At 45.8% G+C, this 22,866-nt stretch overlaps 2 protein-coding genes across 3 annotated transcripts; one reads left to right on the forward strand and one right to left on the reverse strand.

The window, feature by feature from the left end:
- The first annotated feature begins 1,248 nt into the window (after positions 1-1,248).
- itih6 (inter-alpha-trypsin inhibitor heavy chain family member 6) lies at positions 1,249-13,340 on the forward strand. Its single transcript, XM_053424857.1, has 17 exons — positions 1,249-1,464; positions 2,138-2,173; positions 3,681-3,835; positions 5,940-6,050; positions 6,144-6,391; positions 7,023-7,195; positions 7,283-7,399; positions 7,507-7,678; positions 7,784-9,364; positions 9,471-9,503; positions 9,877-9,894; positions 10,205-10,252; positions 10,360-10,389; positions 10,538-10,582; positions 10,680-10,793; positions 11,241-11,615; positions 12,437-13,340. The coding sequence occupies exons 1-17, from the start codon at positions 1,351-1,353 to the stop codon at positions 12,673-12,675; spliced, it is 3,609 nt and encodes a 1,202-aa protein (XP_053280832.1). The 5' UTR covers positions 1,249-1,350; the 3' UTR covers positions 12,676-13,340.
- Positions 13,098-22,255, reverse strand: gdi1 (GDP dissociation inhibitor 1). 2 transcript variants are annotated; one of them, XM_053424886.1, is made up of 11 exons: positions 21,792-22,251; positions 19,110-19,217; positions 18,845-18,944; positions 18,198-18,332; positions 17,879-18,077; positions 17,614-17,745; positions 17,108-17,207; positions 16,819-16,990; positions 16,505-16,649; positions 16,336-16,390; positions 13,098-15,489 (listed from the first exon to the last, which is right to left on the reverse strand). In XM_053424886.1, exons 1-11 carry the CDS (start codon positions 21,834-21,836, stop codon positions 15,337-15,339), a joined length of 1,344 nt encoding a protein of 447 aa, XP_053280861.1. In that variant the 5' UTR covers positions 21,837-22,251; the 3' UTR covers positions 13,098-15,336. The 2 variants fall into 2 exon arrangements, with proteins under 2 accessions (XP_053280861.1, XP_053280860.1); XM_053424885.1 differs by having other exon boundaries at positions 16,336-16,649; positions 21,792-22,255.
- Positions 22,256-22,866: the final 611 nt, after the last annotated feature.

Consider the following 22,866-nt stretch of genomic DNA (forward strand, 5'->3'; position numbering starts at 1 on the left):
TTAGAGACCTTTGATAACCTGGGACTTAGCACATGTGTCACTGTTGTGTCCAGATGTGGAGACACTACATGTTTCTGATTATCAGGGTTGAGTATCAGCACCATGGACAGCACCGACACAAATCTCATTGTTTGTGTGGTGAAGTGGACGAGACGCCAAAATGTGTGAATGTGAATAAAAGAATGTAAATAAATGAGGTGGAGAACGAGTCGCCTGCTCCACGACACCATGCACTGCTTCCTTTGTTGTTGTTACCACGCAGGTGCAATCAAATAAAGAACACAAGTCATGCAGAAGAGTTTAGAAAGTTTATTGGTCATTTCTCTCTTTCCTTGTTCTGCTGCCGGGAAAACTGCTAGAAAAAATATACAAGTTTTAATAAGTACATCATCTTTTATTTTCAAAGTCCAGCGAAGAAAAGAAACTAACTGACATCAATTAGAAATGCAGAAAATATCACAATTTATGTACAGAGTCCGTTAATATAATAAAAAAGACAAAACACATACAACAGTAGAATCTCAATTAATGAGTCAACACATCAGATGTCCACACTTTCTGACTCTTTCCCACAATGCAACAGTCCCCCCCAACTTTTTCACAGAGACGTCCCAAACGGTCGACTCGATCCATGTTCAACCCGTAAATTAAGATTTTTTTGAAATAAATGTGGTAGCAAATATGATTTAAACACCAACAATAATGTTTTTCATCAAAGAAAAGTCATATGATTTAGTTTACAGTTTAAAAACACATTTAAGTGCAGTATCACTTCAAGAATATTTCAAAGCAAGACCTCAGGAGAGAAGCAAATGTGATTCTTTTAGTACAATTTAGTCAATTTATTTGTCCATTGACTTGATTAGGATGTTTGAGTCCTTCCTCCACCGCTGCTGCAGAGTGGAGAGGAGGAGGAGGAGGTGCTGGTAGTTTCCTCCTCACGTGGCCGAGCAGGGGTTAATAATCCTTCTTTCCTCATGAAACCTCGGTGGCAACAGCCTGTGAAGTTTCCAGCTTTGGAACGTGTGCGTGAAGTCGAGCTGCAGGAAGCAGCTTCTCCAGAGGGACTCACGCTTCTCTCTGACTGAACTCCTTTCTTCTTACCTTTTTTTTTTTATAGTTTCTTGTGGTTGTGGGTGTCATATCACAACATCTCCTTTTATTTCTTGTTATTGTCGCTGCAGTGAGACAGTTTAACCTGTGCTGAGGTGAGGGAGGGGGGGGGGGGGGGGGGGGAGACTGCCCCTCAGAGTGTAAGATGTGAGGTGTGAGCACCGCGTCCTGCTGAATGAGCTGCTTCACTCCACTGGGACATTCTCCTGCGTCCTGGAGTCTGGAATCTGAGTCGTCATGGACGTGATCAACGTGATCATCTGGTGCTTTTTGGTTCTCTTCACTTTTTACGTGCAGGGAGGATTGTCGGAGGAATATGAAGCTCACCTCGGAGCAAATATCCGTTTACAGGTGAGGATTTGTTTCATTTTCATTTCGTCGGTGAAGGATAACTTTCACAATCCCAGCATTTATGTAATCTAGATGTGAAATATACATGTTTCAGGTGGAGTTAACTGGTATAACTGTAAATCTGTAGTTAGAGATCATGTCCCAAGAAGTGCACGTGTCCTAAACTGAGCTTTTAGAGCTGGAACACAACTAGTGCAATGACTCACACTCGCACAACTTTTACACACACTATTTTTCTGGAGTGAGTTATATGATGTGCAGGTCCCCCTATAAAGGGTTTCCACTCTTAAACTTATTTGTTTATGTTAAATTCCGGGCAATGAGCAGGATATGTGGTAATGTTTTGACACAACAGTGACTTGTGTGCAGAATGAACATTTGGAGGCCGAGCCGTGCACCGACTCTGGCCCTGTGTACAGTGAAAGCATTTATTTCCAGTTCCACTTCCCCTCCATTCATGAATGGCTTTGATTCAGACGCTGTGACCCAGAAACTGGACCCAACCCTCATACACTCAGATTGTGGAGATTACTTTAAAAAACTGGATTTCCACCGTATTCCTGCACAGAACGTTTATAAGCACCATATGAGTGTTTTCAGCTTCTATTAAAGCAATTATCAAACATTTTATAAAACCAACCATCGCTGACTTGTTGCCTTGTTTCTTTTGCAGAGAGTGAAACGTCAAAGCAAACCAGCAAAACCAGTGGTAAGTCTGTGTACTTTCTATGATTTAGAAAAATGAAGTTGTTATTGTATAATTATTCAGTGTTTACAGGGAAACGGAACTAAATGTTAAATAGAACAAGAGGGTAACACCTTTCTGTTCCGGTACCAGCACCTATAACTAATAACTACAGGGCACAGTATTATTCTTATTAAGATGACATAAAATGGATGAGATACGAAACAACAACACTACAATACGATGAGATGAGATAAAAGACATTTTAATGATCTCATGATGCGGAAATTCACTTATTAAGCATCAGGTTGTCAGAAGGAGGTAAACAAAAGAACATATTCAAGTTTAAAATAGGATAAAAACTGATAATAAAAATAGAAATGAAAGAAAATACAAATATTTTTGCTCTGGAACAAAACATTTGGCCTTTACCACTGTAACTATACATATTTTTATAGATTTATAGGTTGTTTTTTATGCTTATAATATTCATTAGATTTTATACTGAACTGTAAAATAAGTTTTTCGATTGTTACACACTGTAATAATATTGTACATGTGTTTTAAAAAGTACTCACGTTACTACTAAAAGTACATCTCAGTACTACATCTAGATGGCTCATGTAACTCTTCACTTAATGGTTCCCAGTATATTGTCTTTGGAAGTCCTTCAGCTCGAGTCAGATTTAAATACTGTTTACAACAGATTAAAAAAAAACAGCAGGAGTTGAGCCAAAGCAATTTCACAATCACAGCAAAGAAAAAATAGTCTGCAAAATATTTACGCAATGACTTGTCGGCTATAAACTCAAAGATTCCTGCTTCTATCGAGTTGGTGAATTAATTCACACGTGCAGGTGGAAAAAAGGGTCGAGCATCTCAGTGAAGTCACAGACTTTGAACCTGGTGTTGACCTTTGACATCGTGAACAACACAACCAGCGTCTCAGACGGGGCGTCGGCCTCCAGCTCCTCTCAGGCTCCCATCAGCTGCTGCATGTGGTTTCCACTCGGTTCCCTTCCACCTCTGCTGGGAAGCGGCTCCCTGAGAACGTACAGTAATTCAGTCTTTGTGGTAGAACCCACCAGCGAGCTGATGTGGCTCTCCGACCTCTGCCCGTCCTGCCGTCCTGTGGCCTGGTCGCTCTCAGCCGGCGCCAGAGTGACCCGTGTAAACACCTGGCAGGGACCTGCTTTGTACTGAGTGCTGCAACACAAGCTGTGATACTGTGGGGGGGGGGAGCAAAAGAGTGAGTGTGAGGTTTATGATCTGAGACAGTGGGTTTCACTCAGCGTCCGTGTTTATCTGTCAGACTCTGAAGACGTCTCTCTCTCCGCTGTCGTCTTCCAAGGACGTTCACATCCTCGACCGAGCTGAGAAAAAAAACTGTTTATTTATTATTGTTGTGGCTGCAGAATTATGAACTCAATGGATCCTTAAGTTTGACCAAATAATGCCGACCAGTCATAAGCGATGCCCGATGCCCCCTGTAACTGATTTGTCCCTGGATCCACTTCCTGTCGTGTTCCAGCTGCAGGTGACGGACTTCCACGTCCGGTGTTCCGTGGCGTCCCGGTACGCCGTGACCACGGTCCAGAGCTCAGTGTGGAACCAGCTCCCCGTCCTCAAGGAGGCTGCGTTCGAGGTGGACCTGCCCTCGGCTGCGTTCATCTCCAACTTCAGCATGTGAGTCGGTCCTCCTCACTGTGACCTGCAGGGTCTCTTCATCACTGCTTTCTCCTCTTCCTCTTCTTTCTCTCAGGGACTGTTTCCTGGATGTGAAATAAAGCTTCTTGCAGATTAATATTGAGGAGACAGAGGTTATGACTCTCGGCCCTGACACGTGCACTGTACCTTCATGCACCTGGGTTCTCTGTCCCTGAGCGTCAGGTACAAATGTAAAAGGTCACCTTTGACCCTGAATAAAATAATCATGTCAGTTGTTCGGCTGTGATTTCTGCAGCTCGGAGAAGTAATCTAGAGATTATCCTTCATGCTGTTTCCTCTCTTTTGGATTATTGCAATTCTCTCTGTTCACCTGCCTCAGCTTTTCATAAACGCAGCAGCCAGACTCTTCATCACATCTACTAGACCAGAGAATATTACTCTAATCTCTTTATTGGCTTCCAGTTGTTTTCAGAATTGATTTATATACGATTTTATTGCCGCATTAAAAAGTTCTTAATGTGCTTTCTGCTTCTTCTGATCTTACTGACTGTTTTAATCATTTTATAAGGTTTTATTCAATCTTGTTTATCTTTGTTTAACTTGCTTTTGAGATGTTATTGATGCTTTTTAACTGTATCCTCATGTTGCGTAATATTTGTCCTTTTTAACCAGTATAGCACCATGTTTTAAAGGTGCTCTATACATAAAGTTTATCCTTGTTATTTATTTATGATCGGTTTGTGCATCTTTCTTCTGAACCTCTGATCTCTACCTACACTGTAAAACGATCATCATGGCGACAGGTCCACACCCACTGCGTGTTGACGCTGGCAGAGAAATGTCATAGAAATAATATTTCTCTGTGATAAGCTGCAGAAGCTGGAACAAGTGAAGCTTGTTTTCTTATTGACGGTCAGAATCCAGAAATAAAACTTCAGAGGAATTATGTAAGGACCTGGAGCAGACGCATAAAAGAGAGTCAGGAGCCGCCCGCCTTTAAAAATGCTAAATATAAACAACACAAATAAGTCAACATTGCGGGGCCGAGCAGAACCTGGAGCTGGAGCAGGTCGGGGGGGGGGGGGGGGGTGAATACCAGGCTTTGTCAATGCAAGTCAGGTATTTAATAGAGAAAATGACAGTTTGCCTAATCCCCCTTTTCTCCCCAACTTGGTTTACAGAGGCACCACGCCAGTTCAGATACGCTGTACACACTCACACACGCACGCACACACACACACACACAAACACGCACACACACACACGCCTGCATCTCTTGTAGGGTGCATGCATGTAGATCTTCCATGTGAGCCTGGAACTTGTGCAGCTTTTTGCCGCCTTAATCTGTCACTTCTCTCTTTCTCTGACTTATTTCCATCCGCCTGCACATCACCAAATATCCAGAGGGGGTTGGGGGTGGGGGTGGGGGGGGAAGTTCTTTGGCATATCTGGGTCTGGAACTGAGACGTCTGTGTTCTGTGTGTCGGTCACTGAAGCTCGGCTGGCCTCCCCCCCCCCCCCCCTCAAACAGGCGCACATATAAATACAAGCGCCTCCACTTTCCACTGCTTCCCTCTCATTCCTTTCTGCTGCGTCTCCACAGGAGCCGGCCTCAAGCCCGTGGGTTTATTTAACTCAGCCCCCGGTGTTTTTTCTCTTTGGATGTATTTGTTCAAAGGCCCTGACCTTAATTTAGCACCTTGTCACATGACGTGAGCGGTCACCGGGGGTTGAGTTTGATCCCATTGGGAGCATTGGTTTTGGTTGGGATTTCACTGGGTGTAGCAGGCGAGATCTCTCTCTCTCTCTCTCTCTCTCTCTCTCTCTCTCCCTCTCTCTCTCTCTCTCTCTCTCGCTCGCTCTCTCTCTTCATTACTGCTGTTTTCAGAGGGAAATGACTCTTTTCCACTCGACCTCCTCATGACCCCGTCGCCGCCTTTTAAACGTGACGTGTTTGTGAAGCAGCTTTGTGACGGACGTGGAAACACAAGGATAAAAAAAATAAAGTCATCGAGCTCAACAACTCCACGCGGGCCAGGCGTGTTTCTGACTGAAACAGAATCCGTCCACTGTGAGTCACACAGAGAACTGTTTCTTCTTCCTCTTTCCTTTCTCCCATCAGCACCTCCGACGGCAAGGTGTACGTGGCCCAGGTGAAGGAAAGAGCGGCCGCCAGGAAAATATACGACGCTGCTAAGAAGCAGGGAAAGACGGCAGGACTCGTTGCTACCAAGTCAGTCCAGTTCGTTTTAAACCTGCAGAGTGAAAATACAACTGGGTTTCACTTTTCAGGTTTTGAATTTTGAAAATGTTCCTTGTGTTCCAGAGAGCGGGAGATTGAGAAGTTCCGCGTGGCCGTGAGCGTCCCGTCAGGAGCTCACATGTCCTTCTCTCTGTCCTACGAGGAGCTGCTGCCTCGACGGCTCGGCCGCTACGAGCTCAGTTTGGGTCTGAGGCCCGGGCAGCTCGTTCAGAACCTGACGCTGGACGTGGGCATAACGGAGCGGACGGGCATCAGCTTCATCAAAGTCCTTCCCCTCAAGACGAGCCGGCTGCTCTCCAACACGGCGACAGGTAGAATCTGACTCAGTCTCTGCAAACGAGGACACGGAGGAGAGGAGTAATTAAAACGAGCATCGTAAGACAAACCAAAAGCAAATGAAAAGAGTTACACAGAGAATAAAAAACTAAATGAGAAATGGAGAATAGAGTAAAGATCCGAGAAGATTAAGATGCATTTATTAGTCCCAAACACATGCACAGACACACTCATGCAGGTAGGGAAATGTAACCTCTGCTTTTAACCATCTGGTGCAGGACACACAGAGCAGTGAGCAGCCATGTACGGTGCCCGGGGAGCAGATGTTGGGGGAGTAAGGTTCCTTGCTCAGGGGCACTAGACAGGGTAGGGAGAATCGTATTTTTTGGACAGATCAATCCAGGTTTGTCTTTTTGTTGTTTCTCCGTGGAGTCGAACCAGAGACCTTTTCTGCCCATAGTCCAAGTTTCTGCCACTAGTCCACCGCCTCTAGAGAACCGATGGATTATCAGAGTCAGTGACCTACAGACCTCAAGCTGAACTAACCTGACCTGCATCAATCTCTAACTTCTCTTGGAGAGACAGTAAATGGTCTTCTATCCAAAAGGTTTTAGATCTTTACTAACACACAGAGTTGCCTCATGAATGAACCCCCTGGTCCCTCAGGTGAAGCCGGCGACGCCCCGGCCTCCACCCAGGTGGAGCAGAGCTCCGGCTGCGCTCGGGTTCGCTTCAGCCCGACGCTGCAGCAGCAGAGCAGCATCTCCCCCGGGGGCCTGGACGCAGACTTCATCGTCCAGTACGACGTGGACCTCAGAGACGTCCTAGGTGACGTCCAGGTCAGAGGTCATTCAAATCGGCATGTTCACAGTCACAGTGTGTGTTTGTGGTGCTGACTAATAATACGCTTTACCATTTCCCCTCAGGTGTATGATGGCTACTTTGTGCATTACTTTGCACCCAGGGGGCTTCCTGTGGTTCCTAAGGATGTTATATTTGTCATAGATGTCAGCGGCTCAATGATAGGCACCAAAATAAAACAGGTAAAGTGGACAAACGCCCTCTAGAGCCCTAGACCTGCCCTAGATCTGCAGATGAGGAAACAGTAAGACAATATCCTGTCTTCAATAGTGATGCTTTCTGTCAGTAGACCAAACAGGCCATGAGCACCATCCTGGCAGACCTGAGAGAGGGAGACCACTTCAACATCATCACCTTCTCAGACAAGGTCCACACGTGGAGGACAGGACGGACGGTGAGGGCGACTCGGCAGAATGTGCGAGACGCCAGAGAGTTTGTGAAGAGGATCATCGCTGAAGGATGTGAGTCAGGCTGTGATGTCTCTGAGGTTGTGTTTCTTCTTTCTTGTTCTGTGGTTGGTCTCCAGCTTTAAAACTGGTTTCCCGTCGTTTCCATCTCTTCTTCAGGGACCAACATCAACGCAGCTCTGCTCTCAGCGGCCCAGCTCGTCAATCCTCCGTCCTCCAACCAGGACACGTCTCGCCGCGTCCCTCTGGTCATTTTCCTCACCGACGGGGAGGCCACCATCGGAGTAACAGCTGGTGACACCATCCTCAGTAACGCCAAGAAGGCCCTGGGCTCGGCCTCCCTGTTCGGTCTGGCCTTTGGCGACGACGCAGACCTCCTCCTCCTGAAGCGCTTGGCGCTGGACAACCGGGGCGTGGCCAGGATGGTGTACGAGGAGGCGGACGCGGCTCTGCAGCTGAAGGGCTTCTACGATGAGGTGGCCAGCCCTCTGCTGTCGGACATCCAGCTGTCCTACCTGGACGATCAGGCGTTTGACATCACGCGCTCCATGTTCCCCAACTACTTCCAGGGCTCTGAGTTGGTCGTGGCCGGGAGAGTTAAACCAGGGGTGAGAGACTTCCAGGTGTCGATGTCGGCCACTGATTCAAAGCAACGAGTCAACATGGAGAACGATGTGTCGGTCTCTCAGGCGAAGGGGAACGAGAGCGCCGGTTCTCTGGAGTGTCCGGGGGCTTTGGAAGGCGTCTCCAGCTTTGTGCAGCGTCTCTGGGCGTATTACACCATCAAAGAGCTGCTACTGGCCAAACTCAACACCAGTGACCCCGCGGCGCAGAGGCTCCTGGCCGACAAGGCCACGAACCTCTCCCTCAAATACAACTTTGTGACGCCGGTCACCTCTTTGGTTGTAGTTAAGCCCGACGCAGACGAAGCAGCTCCAACTCCAACCACTGTGAAGCCCACCACAGCAGCCACTATAACCACAACTGGGACGACGACTGCTACGACCAAACCAGCAGCTGACGGCGCCGTGAAGAAGCACAGCTCAGTGTCGAACTCCAGACCGAGCAGAACCAGACCAGATTCTCCTCAGCCGCCTCCGAATAGGAAAAGCTCATCCACAACTTCTACTACAGCGAGAACCTCGTCCAGGAAAACCACCACGACCTCAGTTCCCAGTTCCGTTAAAACGGCCCCAGCACCATTATCTGGTAAAAAGAATGATTCCAGAAGTGGCTCTCCTCCTCCTGCTGGGAAGATCTCCACGCCTCTGCTTCGTGCTCTGAGAACAGCGGCACCGCCTGCACCCGGAAAACTCTCCAGCACCCCCCAGCCCACCGCCATGAAAACCACCACCCCCTCCACGCCGGCCTTCACCACCACGTCCCCGCTCAGCTCGGTCCGAAGCGCCCCTGCGCCCCTGACCGAGAGACACCTCACCCCACAGCCCAACACGTCCAGGACGGATCTACCCCCTGTCAAAGTGACAGCGCCCCCTACAGAGCTGGAGAACAGCAGCACGTCTGCTCCAGATGTTCCTCAGCCTGGAAACATCACCTCCCTGCCTGAGCCGTCGTCTCCGCTCACCTCGCCGCCCCCCCCGGCACCGGCTGTGGAAGACAACGACACGAACGCAGTCGGTGAACCAGAGATCAGCTTCGCCACGCTGGTGTCAGCCACCTTCGCTCCCATGCCCGGTGTGACCGACGGGCCCCGGCTGTGGGAGGCAGCCGGGCTTCTGGGTAGGTTTTATTCTTCTGTCTAATCTGCAAATCTTCATGTCTCTGTCTGGAATGTATGAAAAATGCATACTGCAGAACTGAATGTGCTTTTAAATCTGTCCACAAGATGTCTCCACTTCCATCCAGATCCAGAGAAAAGGTGAAGTTTCTACTCATTATTCATTCTGAGGTTTTAATTGATTCATTTTTCTGGTGAAGATGCATTCAAGTGCAGCAGTTAAAAAGAGCAACGATAATTAAATCTAATCTAATCTGACAATACTGAAAAAACCTGTAATTTAAAAAAAGGCACTTAAGTGAAAACAAGTTTTTTCGACCGAAGCTGGAGATTTAGATATTTTAAGGGTCAGAAGATTTCAATCACTAAATAAAATATATTTAACACCTGTTTAAATATTACTTATACTCATCTAAAGCATTTTAATTCTCATACAGGGATTCAGCAAATTTAATCGGACTTTTGAACCTGAATCGTCAATAATCTGATGTTCTATCTCTTTCCCATTAAATAGATATTGACCTTGTGAAAGGTGAGTATCACAAAAAATCTCAAAATTCAATCTCACTCATAGATATCAGTTTCCCAAATGTGGCTGATTATTTTCATAAGTTTCAAAATGTGTGAGTGATGAAATAAAAGATCTGTCCCATCATGTAATGGGTTCTGTCCTGAAGCAAACTGCTTCCTCCATTAAGTTCCATGGTAATGTGTTCTGGTTTCTTTATGTAATCTTATAAACATACAAACAAACAAACGCTGGTGAAAACAATTTCATTCGATTTCCTTGAGAAGCAGATTGTTTCCTAAACTTCTCTTATTTCCTGAATTTAACTTCCCAGACTACGAAGCTACTTACGACTACGACTACGACCTCAACTATGACGCCTGTAAGTTTGAAATGTTTATCAGATATCATTCTGTAGCCGCTTCATAAACATTACAACAAAAACTGAAACACAATCCAGGTCAAGTACATTTTCTGACATTTTTTCAGGGGACGATTCTGCCGACACGGGATCCTTCGGTAAGTGTTCACATGTTTACAGCTGCATGACGGGGTTCGATGTAGAAACACACATGTGACTACATGACTACATGTCTAGTGCTGTGATTGGTTTCAGTGCTTGGGAGTGAGGAGGACTGTCCTTCAGTTGAATGTCTTCTGCTTTTAGAACCTCCGTCCAGGCTGAGCACCGTGAGGGTCTTCTCCTCCTCAGGTCAGCAGCTCCAATTTCATCCTGATAGAAACGATCTGAATGTTTTTAAGGTACTCGTGGATCGTGTTAACTGATCCACTTTGTTTTTCTGTTGCAGTCGATGGAGATCCACATTTTGTGCTCCAGCTGCCGAAGCTGCATCAGAACTTGTGTTTCACGGTGGACGGCAGAGCTGATGATGTTCTCAGGCTGCTGGAGGACCCAGACAGAGGTAAACATCTGGAGTAATCTGCTGAGTCGCTGGGTTTTATCTCATTTCAATATTCACAGAGTCACCTCCTTACTGCTTTATATCCAGCTGAATTATGGAGCTTACATAAAAAGTTGTGAAGTTGAGTCTGAAGATTGACGAACAAATTACACAGAATCAGTAAATCATTCAAACTCCTTCGTGAACCACACATGTGAAAAGTAATTAAGCAAATTCTGCTTTTTTTTTTATTGAAAACCTTGATTTTAAATCTTGGTTGCAGATAAACCAGGTAGGATGAACACAAAGTTCACTCTGCTCCATAGACTGTTTATAAAAATCTCCGCACACAAACCATACAAAAAGAACACAACATTACAAACAAGCAGGTTTACAACACACACTGACCCAATATTCATTATTTATAACTTATCACTGTTATGAACATGTCTTCTCCTTCCTCCTCAGGGATCATAGTGGACGGTCACCTGATCGGGGCTCCCTCCAAACACGGCTCCGAGGACCGGACCCGGACCTACTTCGACCGCCTCACCATCTCCTCGGCCGCCGGTGGGATCCTGGTCACGGTGTCACTGGACGCGGTGGTGGTGGAAGGAGAGGGGCGGGACCTCCTGCCCATCAATCAGCAGGGCTCGGTGCTGAGGCAGGGCGTGGCGGTCGCTGTGGACAAGCACCAGAGCTGCCGGATCGAGCTGGCCCGGGATGTTCGATTCCTGGTCCTGTTCCACCACTACAAGCATCCCAGTTACCTTCAGATGGCTCACCTGGGTTTCTACATCACAGACGGACGAGGGCTGTCCGCCTCAACCCAAGGGCTTCTGGGTAATTAAACACTGTAGAGCTCCAAATCATAATAAACATTATAGATTATTAGGGACACTTTTAGTAGAACTGCTAAACTGTCATTTCTTTATTTATCTCTTGTATTTTTCCCACAACAAATTTTGGACAAAACAACAAAGCAATGGGGAACAAAAGAAATAGATTAAACAAATATATATAATTTAGATGTAAACCATATGGTGAAGGCTGAAGCAGCTTTTTCAACCTGACCTCTATACACAGAATTAATTTATTTATGATCCACTATAAGTTTTTAAACATAATTAAAATAATTACAACTCAGTTTTGCTTTTGTTTGTGACCTATTTTTTTTAATCTTCATTATATTTATTCCCCAAAAATTCCTCTTCAACTAGATACAAATCTACCTTCTATATTTATCCTTTGATAAATATAATTCTTACCCTCAGTTCAGGAAAATTATATTCTGATTATTAATAATTGTAACAACAAGAAATACTAGTTATAATTCAGTTTATCCTATGTTTAATTATTATAAAATACAAACATTAATTAACAATTGATACTATATGATACTCGAAGCACAATTTGCTGTTAATACTTTTACTTGTGTATGACTTAAAATGCAAGGTTTGTATGTTTACATTGTTGTATTGGTACTTCACTGAAGGATCTGAGTACTTCTACCACCAGTACAAGTAGAACAGGTTGGGTCTTAATATAAGTAACAGTAAAAAGTTCAGTATTTTGCCTGGAAGTCGTGTAAAGTATCATGAAAGTGTCACATTCACATTTAAGTACAGTGTGAATATACATCCTGCTCCTCTATCTGCACTCAGGCCAGTTTCAACATGCTGACCTGAGCGTCACGGGGGTGAAAGGTCGTGTGGAGGTCGGAGCGTCCGCCCGAGGCCTCCTGAGGTGGGGATCGGACCACGTGCCGGTCACCCTGCAGGACAAGACGCTGAAGGACTCGGTGCGGAGACGCCACCAGGGCAAGTGCTGGGTGGTGCCCAAGGCCGAGGTCCACAGACTGCTGGGCCACCCGTACGAGAGCTACGTGGTGGATCATGTTTGATTCCGGCTGAGGCAGCTCCCACCTCGGCACGGTTGAATGGACAAAGGATGAAGATGAGCAGCACGAGGACAAAGTGACAAAGGCTCTGATGATTCTGTGAGCAGCAGGTGGAATGAGAGGAAGACGAGGGTGGACAGAGGAAAGAGTGAAGAGGACGTGGAGCTGGAGAAGGACTGAATGAATCTTTTGTGTTGTGTGTGTCTGACTCAATGTTCTGCTGAGCGCGTGGCGACCACAACACGTCCCAACGCCTCGCACATCCACTCTGTTCATAACTCCTGAAGATATTTATCAGATTATTCTTATATTTCACCGATGAAGGAATATCCAAGCTCGTCTTTTTAAAACTGTGTATATAAAATACTATTGTTTGTGTGTGTGTGTAGACAACAATGAAGGTTACACAAAACAAAATCAGGGTATTTCCAGGTTTGCCATGTGCTTTTTTTATTTTTCTATCATTTCATTCATAGTTTAATTCATTTTAATTGTTACACAAGACATTAGGCATTGTTTCACGTACTAGTGATCAAACAAAGGACAGTCAGTTTTTCTACTACTCAGCCTGAACTCTTTTCTTTTAGTCAATTTCAAGGGATGTTATTGTCAATAGTGGTTTTCAGAGGCCGAATCGGATGGAAAATTAAAACAAGTACAACCACACATGAGGCGTTTGTTTTCAATAAATAAAAATCAGAGAGAGAGGACAGTGGAAGGGCCCGGGAAGGGGGGAGGGGCTTAAAATCTATCTGAGAGTAAACAGTGTTCCAGCTTCTATCCAGTAACGGAGCAAACACACAGATTTCAGTGACGCACGTTGTGTAACTGTCGTGAGAACACAGCTGTGTAGGTTCCGGCTGTTGCTGCTTATCCTTCCATCCAAACCTGTTTGTTAGGAATGCTAATAACCACAGTAAATGATGATGCCACGCTGGAATGATCAATAATCAAAGGTAAACATAACACGTGAAAACACAGCAAATAACAAAACAGGGGGGGGGGGGGGGGGGGACAGGTGATGTCGGTGTGCGTCACTTTGAAAAATGCATTTTAACAGCGGAGCACGTGCATTCGACAAGAAACCTCTCGAGAGATATATATATCAGTGACGTTTAAATAAATAGATCATAACAATAAGACACGTCGATAACCCGGGAACACGTCAGCTGGGTGTGGGGATGCTGAGGGGTCGGGGGTGCTGGATGAACTGGGATGGAACCGATGCTGTGTTGTTTTTACAGGAAAAGGTCGGAGCTTGTTAACTGAGGCTTCAAACCTTTTCCTATAATGTCTTTTAAAGATTTTAGGGAGATTCAATCTTTTCCCTCGAATTCACAACAACACTTTTCTGTCGGGGGAACGACTCGACTCAATGACACACATAAGGGTTGAAACAACCAAGACACAATCTGGTGCTTTCACTACAAGTATGAGCTGAAATTTCAGTCTTCGCCCTCGTCCAATCGGAAACATCCTCCACACACATTCTTCTTCTTCTTCTTCTTCCTCTTCTCCGCATCTCAACAATTCATCATAACCACTCGTTCCAGATCCTAAATCCTCCTCGTCCAACCTCAGCTCTGTAAACTTCATAACTTCAGCCAGTGAAACGTGCACCAAATATATAGAAATAAAACAAACTCTTCAATAATTTAAGGTGTTAGAATGTAAACTATTCAAATTCAAAAAAGTTGACATTACACAACACAGAGAAGCAAAAGGAACAGGTTGTTTTTTTTTGTGTGTTTTTTTTTCCGGGGGGGGGGGGGGGGTGTGGAAAGTTAGTAGCCAACCGGTTAGCTTGCCTGCGAGCACAGGGAAACACAACAGCATTGCAGAGTGAGAGAACTATCATGTGACACAACAGCCCATTTATATTTAACTCTTCATCACGATTTTTTTTTTGTCTTGTTTTTTGTTTTTCTTTGCCCGATGGACAGATGTGACCTGGGGGGGGGGGGGGGGGGGGCGTCTACTGAAGGAACACAGGTAACAGACCGAGAGAGAGAGAGAGAAGTGGAAGCAGGGTTGACAGGAGCGATGCGTGGAATGGTCCAGCCTTCAAACCGCAGTGTCGTCCGGGTCTATGTACAATACTACCGTGTGTAAAAGATGCATGCACGTCCACTGGAGGTGACCCCCCCCTCCCCCCCCCCTCCCCCCTCCCAGAGGATTCTACGCTAAGCCATCGCCCCGCCCCCGTCGTGTCAGCACTCGCCGTTCGGACACGCCCCCTCCTCCTCCTCCGCCGCGGCGAGCGCTTTGAAAATGGCCGACAACGAGTAATAAATCCACCTCTAATGATAATAGTTAAGACATGAGTATACTGTAAATGCTACGATGGAATGAAAGACCTTATCAACCCTGCTTTTCAGTGACGGAGATACAGAGTGTGAGTATTTGAACAACTTGTGTGTGTGTGTGTGTGTGTGTGTGTGTACGTGAGCATTTATGTGTTTGTGTCGAGAGAGAGAGAGAGAGGGACGTCAGGAAGAGGAGGCAGACGGCGAAGTGCAGGCGGAGCCCAGGGACACGCCCTCTTCCCACATTTTACCTCCCCCCCGGTCACCCAGGATTTAGACACACCCCTTCCGCCGCCTGTTTCGCCCCCCCGTCTCCCCTCCCCAGGCCCCGCCTCCTCTCGGGAGCCCCTCTACCCGCTCACTGCTCATCCTCCCCGAACACGTCGTTCTGTTTGCGTTTCATGTTCTCAAAGTCAAAGTCGCTGCCGGTCATGCGCTTGTAGATGTCCTTGATGTCGTTGCAGGTCGTCTCGAAGTGGGTGGTGGCGTCGTAGGTCCTCGAGGCGAAGACCTGGGGACGAGGACAGAGCGAGACAGAGACTCAGCCGGGGACAGATCGAGACATGGAGCATGTTTTATACAAAGAGGTAGATCCAAGGTACAGAGAGAGACTACATTTTTATGTTATAAATTATGTTAAGAGATTAAAACTAGCACGACAAAAAGAGTGAAGAGGTTGAAAGAGGTAAAAGAAATAAAAAGGATAAATCTGTATAAACATTTAAAAGTTAAATGAGTGAAATAATTCAACTTAAGTAGATAGAGATGTGTAAAGAAATAACGTTTATTTGGTGAATTTCAGGTTTTGGGCGATTTTGTCAGATTAGGGGAAAGAAAAGATGAAAAATACACATTTTGGAGTTTATTTTACTTCACTTTGTTTGTGTCCTTGGATCTTAATTAGTATCTTTAAATTTGACTTTTCTCTCATCAAACCTTCGTCTTTATTCTGAGGCTTGTTCATATATTATTCAAAGTCTGACTTTTATTGCTACGAAACAGGAGAAGAATTGATTTCTTTGGGGATCGATCCGATAAAAAGAGATCTGTAAAAACCTTCGGCTCTAATGAGTCGTGAAAATGAAACAAGAACTTCAGATTTGTCTTCATTCTTATTTAGCACATATTTAACTAATAATGCTGAATTTAAACTTGTGCAAAATAAGGATGAAATATAATTAGGACATTTCATGGTGAAAAATTTAAAGGTATCATGTTGTTGACATGGTTTTTCTCAGGAAATAATTGGATCCACAGCTTCAGGAATGCATGTGTGACACGATGTGGTTTGAACCTCTCAGCTTTCACAGATCAAGGTCTATATGTGAAAACCCCTTTCTACTGGAAACAGTCTTACCTGACTCTCAGTGCCATCGTCCGTGGGCTCATAGAGGTCACTGATCGCCACAAACCTGTCCAGAGAAAACATCTCCTTTAAACACACACAGCTTTCAAACAGCTTCATCGTGTTTCGTTTGTTAAATCCTAAATGAGAAGCTGAATGTTGGGAAAGAAGTGGGACTGACTTTTGGTCGATGGGCTCCAGCAGCTCCAGGGCCGGTTCGATCTCCGCCTCGGGGTCACTGGTTTCCACTGTGGTGCTGACGATGGCGATGTACTTGCCCTGGGCGGCCACGTTGTGAGCATAGGAGATCATGCACACGTAGATGTCTGGAGAGCAGACGAGGGGGAGGAGGAGAAAGTCCAATCAGACGTTTTCATTTGGAAGATAACAGAGAAACACCACTTAGGAAGGGAATCTGTGTAAACTGCTCTAAGAACTTCCCTCTATAAATCCCCTTGTTTCCCGTATTTGCCGACACGCGACGCCGACCCTTACCTGAGTTGCGGTTGACCTGATTCTGGGGGATGATGATCTGGCAGGAGTTGGCGTCATTGGTGGTTTTGATGGGATGGCTGAGGACGCAGATCACGCGGATCACCTGACCTGCCTTACGGACGCGGTCCGGGATGTAGCTGGGGTCACAGATCAGCTGCTTACAACGAGCCACCTGCAGCGTGAAGGAGACAGAAACGTGTTAATTAACTGACCGTGTGTGTTTCAATTCTGTCTGTTATGGAACGATTCAATTAGCATTATGATTAAGAATCAATCAGCGCGGCTGTACCTCGCCCTCGGACTTCACTCCAACCACGTGTCCGTCTTCCATCACGATCTCATCCACTGGTTTGTTCAGCATGTAGGTTCCTCCATAGATCGCACTCAACCTACACATGACCAGCAAAGAGGATTTGTGAAGTCACGTGAAATCAATTTCTCTCTATTTACTATTAAAAACTACAACCCAGTATCAGGGCCATGTTGAAGAAAACTAATTTGGAGATTTGGGGAACAAAGATGTAATTTGACAAGAATCAGAATCTGTAATATTATGAGAATAAATTCGTAAATTGAGATAAAACTCGTAAAATTCTAAAAAAATTGACTCTATCTAATCTTTATTCCCCAAATCTCCAGTAAGATAGTTGTAATATTGTGAGAAGGGTTCTACAAGTTTGTGTTTTTATAATACAATTTTATTTCTGTGAAGTTATGAAATCAGCTGAAATCTCTGTATTCCTCAATATGCCCTAATGCCCTTATATACATTATGATATGAAATAATCCAAATACCTGGCGAATCCCTGCGGCAGCTCTCCCAGCCCGTACAGGGGGTAGAGGTAGGGGCTCTTCCCATATCGTGCCAGTGACTCACTGTACAGCTTGATACGATTGATCGTCTCCAGACACGGAACCTCGAGATAACTGGTAGAGAAGAGAAAAAGGGAAGTTGTTGAAATTGCAAAAGCTCCTTGTTATCAAGAAAGAGAAGAAGAAGAAGCTATCAAACTGTTGTTATGAGCTTATGAATAACTGTGGTTTGCTTTGCTGCACTTACTCATCTGTCCTGTAGAGGGCCAGGGCGTGGCCGGTGAAGTCGATGACGTCCTGGCCGAGGTCAAACTTCTTGTAAACGTCCTTCATCGTGGTGGTTTTGGGGTCAACGCCCTCAAAGGTCTTGGGGTCGTTCTCGTCGAAATTGGCCACAAAGACCAAGAACTTACGGAACCGTCGCTTCTCGAACATCCCCATCAGGTCTGAAAGTTCAAACAAAGGTTCTTTTATGTAGAGATTCCACCGCGACCTCTGAGCCGAGATCTAACCGCCCTTCAACTCTCTGCTTACGACTGGAGACGGGAAACATTCGAGCGGCTTACTTGAAGCTAGCGCCTCGGTCTCAGTGGACGGCACCTTGTAGATCTTCCCTCCTTTGTAGACGAAGCTTCCCTCCACGACTTTGAAGTCGAGGTACCGTGTCACTTCTGTGTAAAGCAACATCTTCACAAGCTGACCTGCAAACACACACACACACACACACACACACACACAATATCCATCTCAGTATCCACCACAAACTTACTATAAACAAACATTCCCCCTTGGCTGTTTTAAGAAAGAGACCGTAAACAAAGATGGCCGACATGCTAGCTCCCGAAAAGTGAAGCCAAATCATCTTGATCGCCCCCTAGTGGCTGACTACTGTATAAATCATAAATCTTGCCTCCTCCATGTTAGTAGATAGGACATGAGCCAGACTAAAAAGTCAAAATAGACGTTAAAGGATTTCTGTCATTTCACGAAGTTCTTTTCACGCGGCTATATGTAATTTTTTCCCGGTAAGTTTGGCTTTAATTAGTTATTTGTTCATCTTTAACATTCCGTGACAAACAACAATACTTTTGTGCCGCACGGTTTCTCTAGGAACGTCTTATTTCGTCAAATGAGAAACCAATGGATCTAAAAGTCCCTAAACTAGGACCTGATCTGAATATTCCCTCCATATAGAGAACGTGATGGGACTGACCATTGGCCATGAGGAACTTGGGGATGAGGTCCACGTTCCAGTCTCTTCCTCGGCCCATGGACTCCGGCGGGCTCTCCGGGAGACTGAAGCGCTTGTACACCTGAGGACAGGGAGGAGAAAATCCATGAAGCTCACAGGCTCTGGAGCCTTTAAGGATGAATGAAGCCTGTAAAAGGAGCAGCTGATGGCACTGGATGTAAAATGAGACATACTGAGGGACATAAAACGATATTGATTGGTTTTATGGATCCCAGGAGCCCTTTACCTCCTCCAGGGGGGTGATGGAAGAGCTCTCCCCACCGTAGTACGGGTTCCTGTCCATGTGCAGAACCTTCTTCCCGTTCACAGACATGATCCCAGACAGAATACATTCCTGCGTAAAACAAGATGGAATATAAAACATCAATATAAGTGATATAGCATCAATTTGATCACACAGACAAATCAACACCGGCATGAAACAGCTTTATTTTAAATTGTGACTTTAATGTAAGATCTGATTTACTGCAGGGATCTGGTGTTTGAACACATTGACGTCTTTGGTGTTTCTAGTATTTTGTCCTTGAGAGTATAAAACTATAAAACTGGAAAACAGGCGTTAGAGATTTCACATATCTGCTTCAAAAGCAAACTAACATGTTCATCGGCTCCGTTTTGTAAAGACTAAATGAAATGTTGATTATTTCCAGTGCGAGTCAGCGATGCTCTCACTGTGCCTCCATTAATACTCCAAACCACACAGACTGGGTTCTGTTATGTTTCCGACAAATCATCTGACGCTTGACAAACCAATTAGCCTTTTGTAATTTCCACGGACAAACACAGCTTCTAAATGCAATTTCTACGATTCATATGTCCTGCGAATACATACATCCAGGGGGCGTCGCCTGAGTGGGCGGAGACACATCCCTGTTCCCTAAAAGGATGTGGTCTTATGGGAACCACAGCCCCTTCTGGATGTGGTTCAATCAATTGCATCCCATTGCGTCATCGATGCTGTGTGCATTGACCTCCTGACTGAGAGCTTGTGATGGGATGTGATGGAATCGCCCAAGAAAGGATGTTAAACTGACAATTTGCTGCGAGGGGGTCTGTCAATCAAATCAATGACAAAAAAGGCGGAGTTTAGTGACACTGCAGAGTTGCTTGGCATCATGGGAGTTGTATTCTTCACAGGTTTCTCCGGGTGAGGATTCATTCAGGGTAAATCATTCAGGAGTTTTTATTGAGTGTTGAATTGTCAGTAGAGGTCTGTGGCTCCACAGCCCAGTCTGTCTGTCTGTCTGTCTGTCTGTCTGCCTGCCTGCCTGCCTGCCTGCCTGCCTGACTGTCTGTCTGCCTGCCTGTCTGTCTGTCTGTCTGTCTGTCTGTCTGTCTGTCTGTCTGTCTGTCTGTCTCTGTCTGCCTGCCTGCCTGCCTGCCTTCCTGTCTGTCTGTCTGTCTGTCTGTCTGTCTGTCTCTCTCTGTCTGTATTGTATGTATGTCACTTTTATGTAATATGTAATGTTTAGGGCCTAAGGAGGTGCAATGTCTAAACTAGTGCAATTTGGACATTTGATACGTTCAATATCAATAAAGTTTTAATAAAACGCTGAGCAGCCTCGGGGTACAGAGGACTGAGTCCAGCAGCAGGTCTCTTTATTCGGCGCGGCTCAATTACTCCAGGTCACTTTTACAGCTTCAGAAATAAAACTGCCACCAGCGTCACCACCGGCCAAATAAACAGCCTGTTTCAAACAAGACGGCTTAAGAACGAATACTGCAGAACAACAAGGCAAAACTGTTTCGGCCCAGATTTGAATAATGGCACCCGGCCACTCCTGTTTGCCAGATCTGGACCACAGGTAATAGCATAGCAATACCACAAGTCAACCAAAGGTGGCCTAAATTAGTTTTGTAATATCTAATTCACCATTTACCACAGGTCTGCAGGTTTGACAAAGAAGTACCAGGTTTGCTTTGAGAATATTTGGGCCACATTTGCTATTTTACAAGTGGACCATAGGCTCACATCCATTTTGAACTGGCCATAAGAATACCAGAAGTGCCACATCATTGCCTGGAGTGGCCCACATCCGTTTCTGGGACAGTAGTAAAAATACAAAAAGGTTTTGTTGTTTTAAAGACATTTTTATGTGAGAAAGTTACATATTACACCTTTAATGAGATTACAACGCTGTGTTACATATTAACTGAGGCTGAGAGTAAAGGCAAGTTAGGAGTGTTTGACAGGAGGACATTGGGAGCGGTGTGCGCATGCGCGACTGGATCCTTTCACCCATGAATCTGTTATGTACTGTTATAATAATAATAATAATAACACATTATAATAATCATCTACATTTTCCAGAACAACGTGAGGGTGATGTCATCGATGATTTTAAAACGTGTGATCGTGACACTGCGCTGAGAGAAGTGTGTGTTTGATGCCGTTTAGAAAACTCCCAAAATGTCGCGTGTGTAGCAGCAGAAGCCCCGGATCCGTGTCGGGACGACTCGGGAGGATGTGTGCGGTTGTGTTGCTGCTGCCGCACTGGGTGTGATGGGAGTGATGAGGAGCAAACCCGAGCTCAGGCCTGCGCCAACCTCAGGATGAAGGCCTGTCTGTGCACACAGGACCATGACACACTGGGGTTACGCCTAGAAGATGAGACAGGGTGTAGCACCACCCAGACCCGGCCGCACGGATCCCAATCAAACCACACGAAATCAAATAAAACCTCCTCACGCATCGTTTTCCTCACAATCGGGTTGAGATGTGTGTTTAACCGCAGGGAGCAGATCTCTTATCAGGTTTTCGTCCTGCTGTCACAGACGCACAGGGATGCAGGAGGATTTCTCTCCTGGCGCATGGGGAGAGTCTGCAGGTCTCCACAAATTATAATAAAAAAACACCATCATCCCCCCCCCAGCACCAATCTGCTGCTTTTCAACCCGAGCTACTCACCGTGAGCCCGGTGCCCAGAACGATCACATCATATTCCTCATCCATGTTGTCTCAGCAGCGCCTCTCCCGTCTCGCCCTCTTTACGCCTGCAGAAATGAAGGGTGTCGAAGGAGGCGATGCCACTGAGTCCACCGACCGGGGATCTGGCTCTTCTGTCTCCGCACGGCCGAGCGTCTTCAAACGGCTCCTTCCGAGGTCAGTGCTGCTCGTTGGATCGCACGGCGGTGAAGAGCCGAGGGAGTAAAGTGTCCACACTGTCACCGGCGAGGACGACCAAAGATGGCCCTGATCGTGGAGCGCTCTAGAACAATGTGGTTGCGCGTCGGGAGCTAGTGCGCATCCTCCAGCTCTCTCTCCCCATGTTGCCACACAATGGACTCAAACAGGGGGGAAGCGTGCGCGTAACGGGACCCGGCGCCCTGAGCTGCAGCCACCGGAGGATCACACGCACGCGATCGGTTTCACGTTTGCACTTTTGAGTTAAAAAAACTGAACTTGTGTGTTTCTCTATTTCCTTTTTCTCTCCTTCCTTTTCAGTTGTAGGCGCAGCGTTTTTCTTGGATGCCGGCGGTGGTATCCCTCCGCCGCCCCAGCTGTGTGGATGGGAGCAGCTTTCACTCACTAACCCCCCCCCCCCCCCCCCCCCCTTACATTACAACACGTTAAAAACTTCACATGTGGTTTTTGTGCACGCGTGTGGTTGTGTGTATGTTATCGTGTGTGTGTGGGGTGTCATACATGAGTTGTGGGGGTGCAGGTGGTGGTTTAAAGCCGAATGTGTGTGTCAGCACCATGGACAGCTGCCAGGTGAACCTGTCACTCAGAGCAAAGTTCATCCCACATCACATGTCTGTTTATGGATCAGTCAGCATCTGTTCACATGTTTATAACATGACAGTGACTCAGCACTTATCTGCTTTAATGCACAATTTACTTATACCTCATTAGATAAGATAAAATGAGAAGAGATCAAATAAGATTATATAAGATTAGATGAGAATAGAGGGGATGAGATCAGATAAAATGAGATAAGATATAAAACTTTATATTGATCCACACACTGGGGTGGTCCAGT

The sequence above is a fragment of the Pleuronectes platessa genome, chromosome 6 (assembly GCF_947347685.1).
Source record: "Pleuronectes platessa chromosome 6, fPlePla1.1, whole genome shotgun sequence".
NCBI lineage: Eukaryota > Metazoa > Chordata > Actinopteri > Pleuronectiformes > Pleuronectidae > Pleuronectes > Pleuronectes platessa.

Bases quoted from the DNA above. Each gene is read 5' to 3' on its own strand.
- itih6 (XM_053424857.1), top strand. From the start codon at position 1,351: ATGGACGTGATCAACGTGATCATCTGGTGCTTTTTGGTTCTCTTCACT. The intron at 10,390-10,537 runs GTAAGTGTTCAC...TTCTGCTTTTAG, and splicing joins TGCCGACACGGGATCCTTCG to AACCTCCGTCCAGGCTGAGC. The intron at 10,794-11,240 runs GTAAACATCTGG...CTTCCTCCTCAG, and splicing joins GCTGGAGGACCCAGACAGAG to GGATCATAGTGGACGGTCAC.
- gdi1 (XM_053424885.1), bottom strand. From the start codon at position 21,836: ATGGATGAGGAATATGATGTGATCGTTCTGGGCACCGGGCTCACG. The intron at 18,945-19,109 runs GTAAAGGGCTCC...CCCTGTCCTCAG, and splicing joins CCATCACCCCCCTGGAGGAG to GTGTACAAGCGCTTCAGTCT. The intron at 15,490-16,335 runs GTAAGACTGTTT...CCTCGTCCCCAG, and splicing joins ACGATGGCACTGAGAGTCAG to GTCTTCGCCTCGAGGACCTA.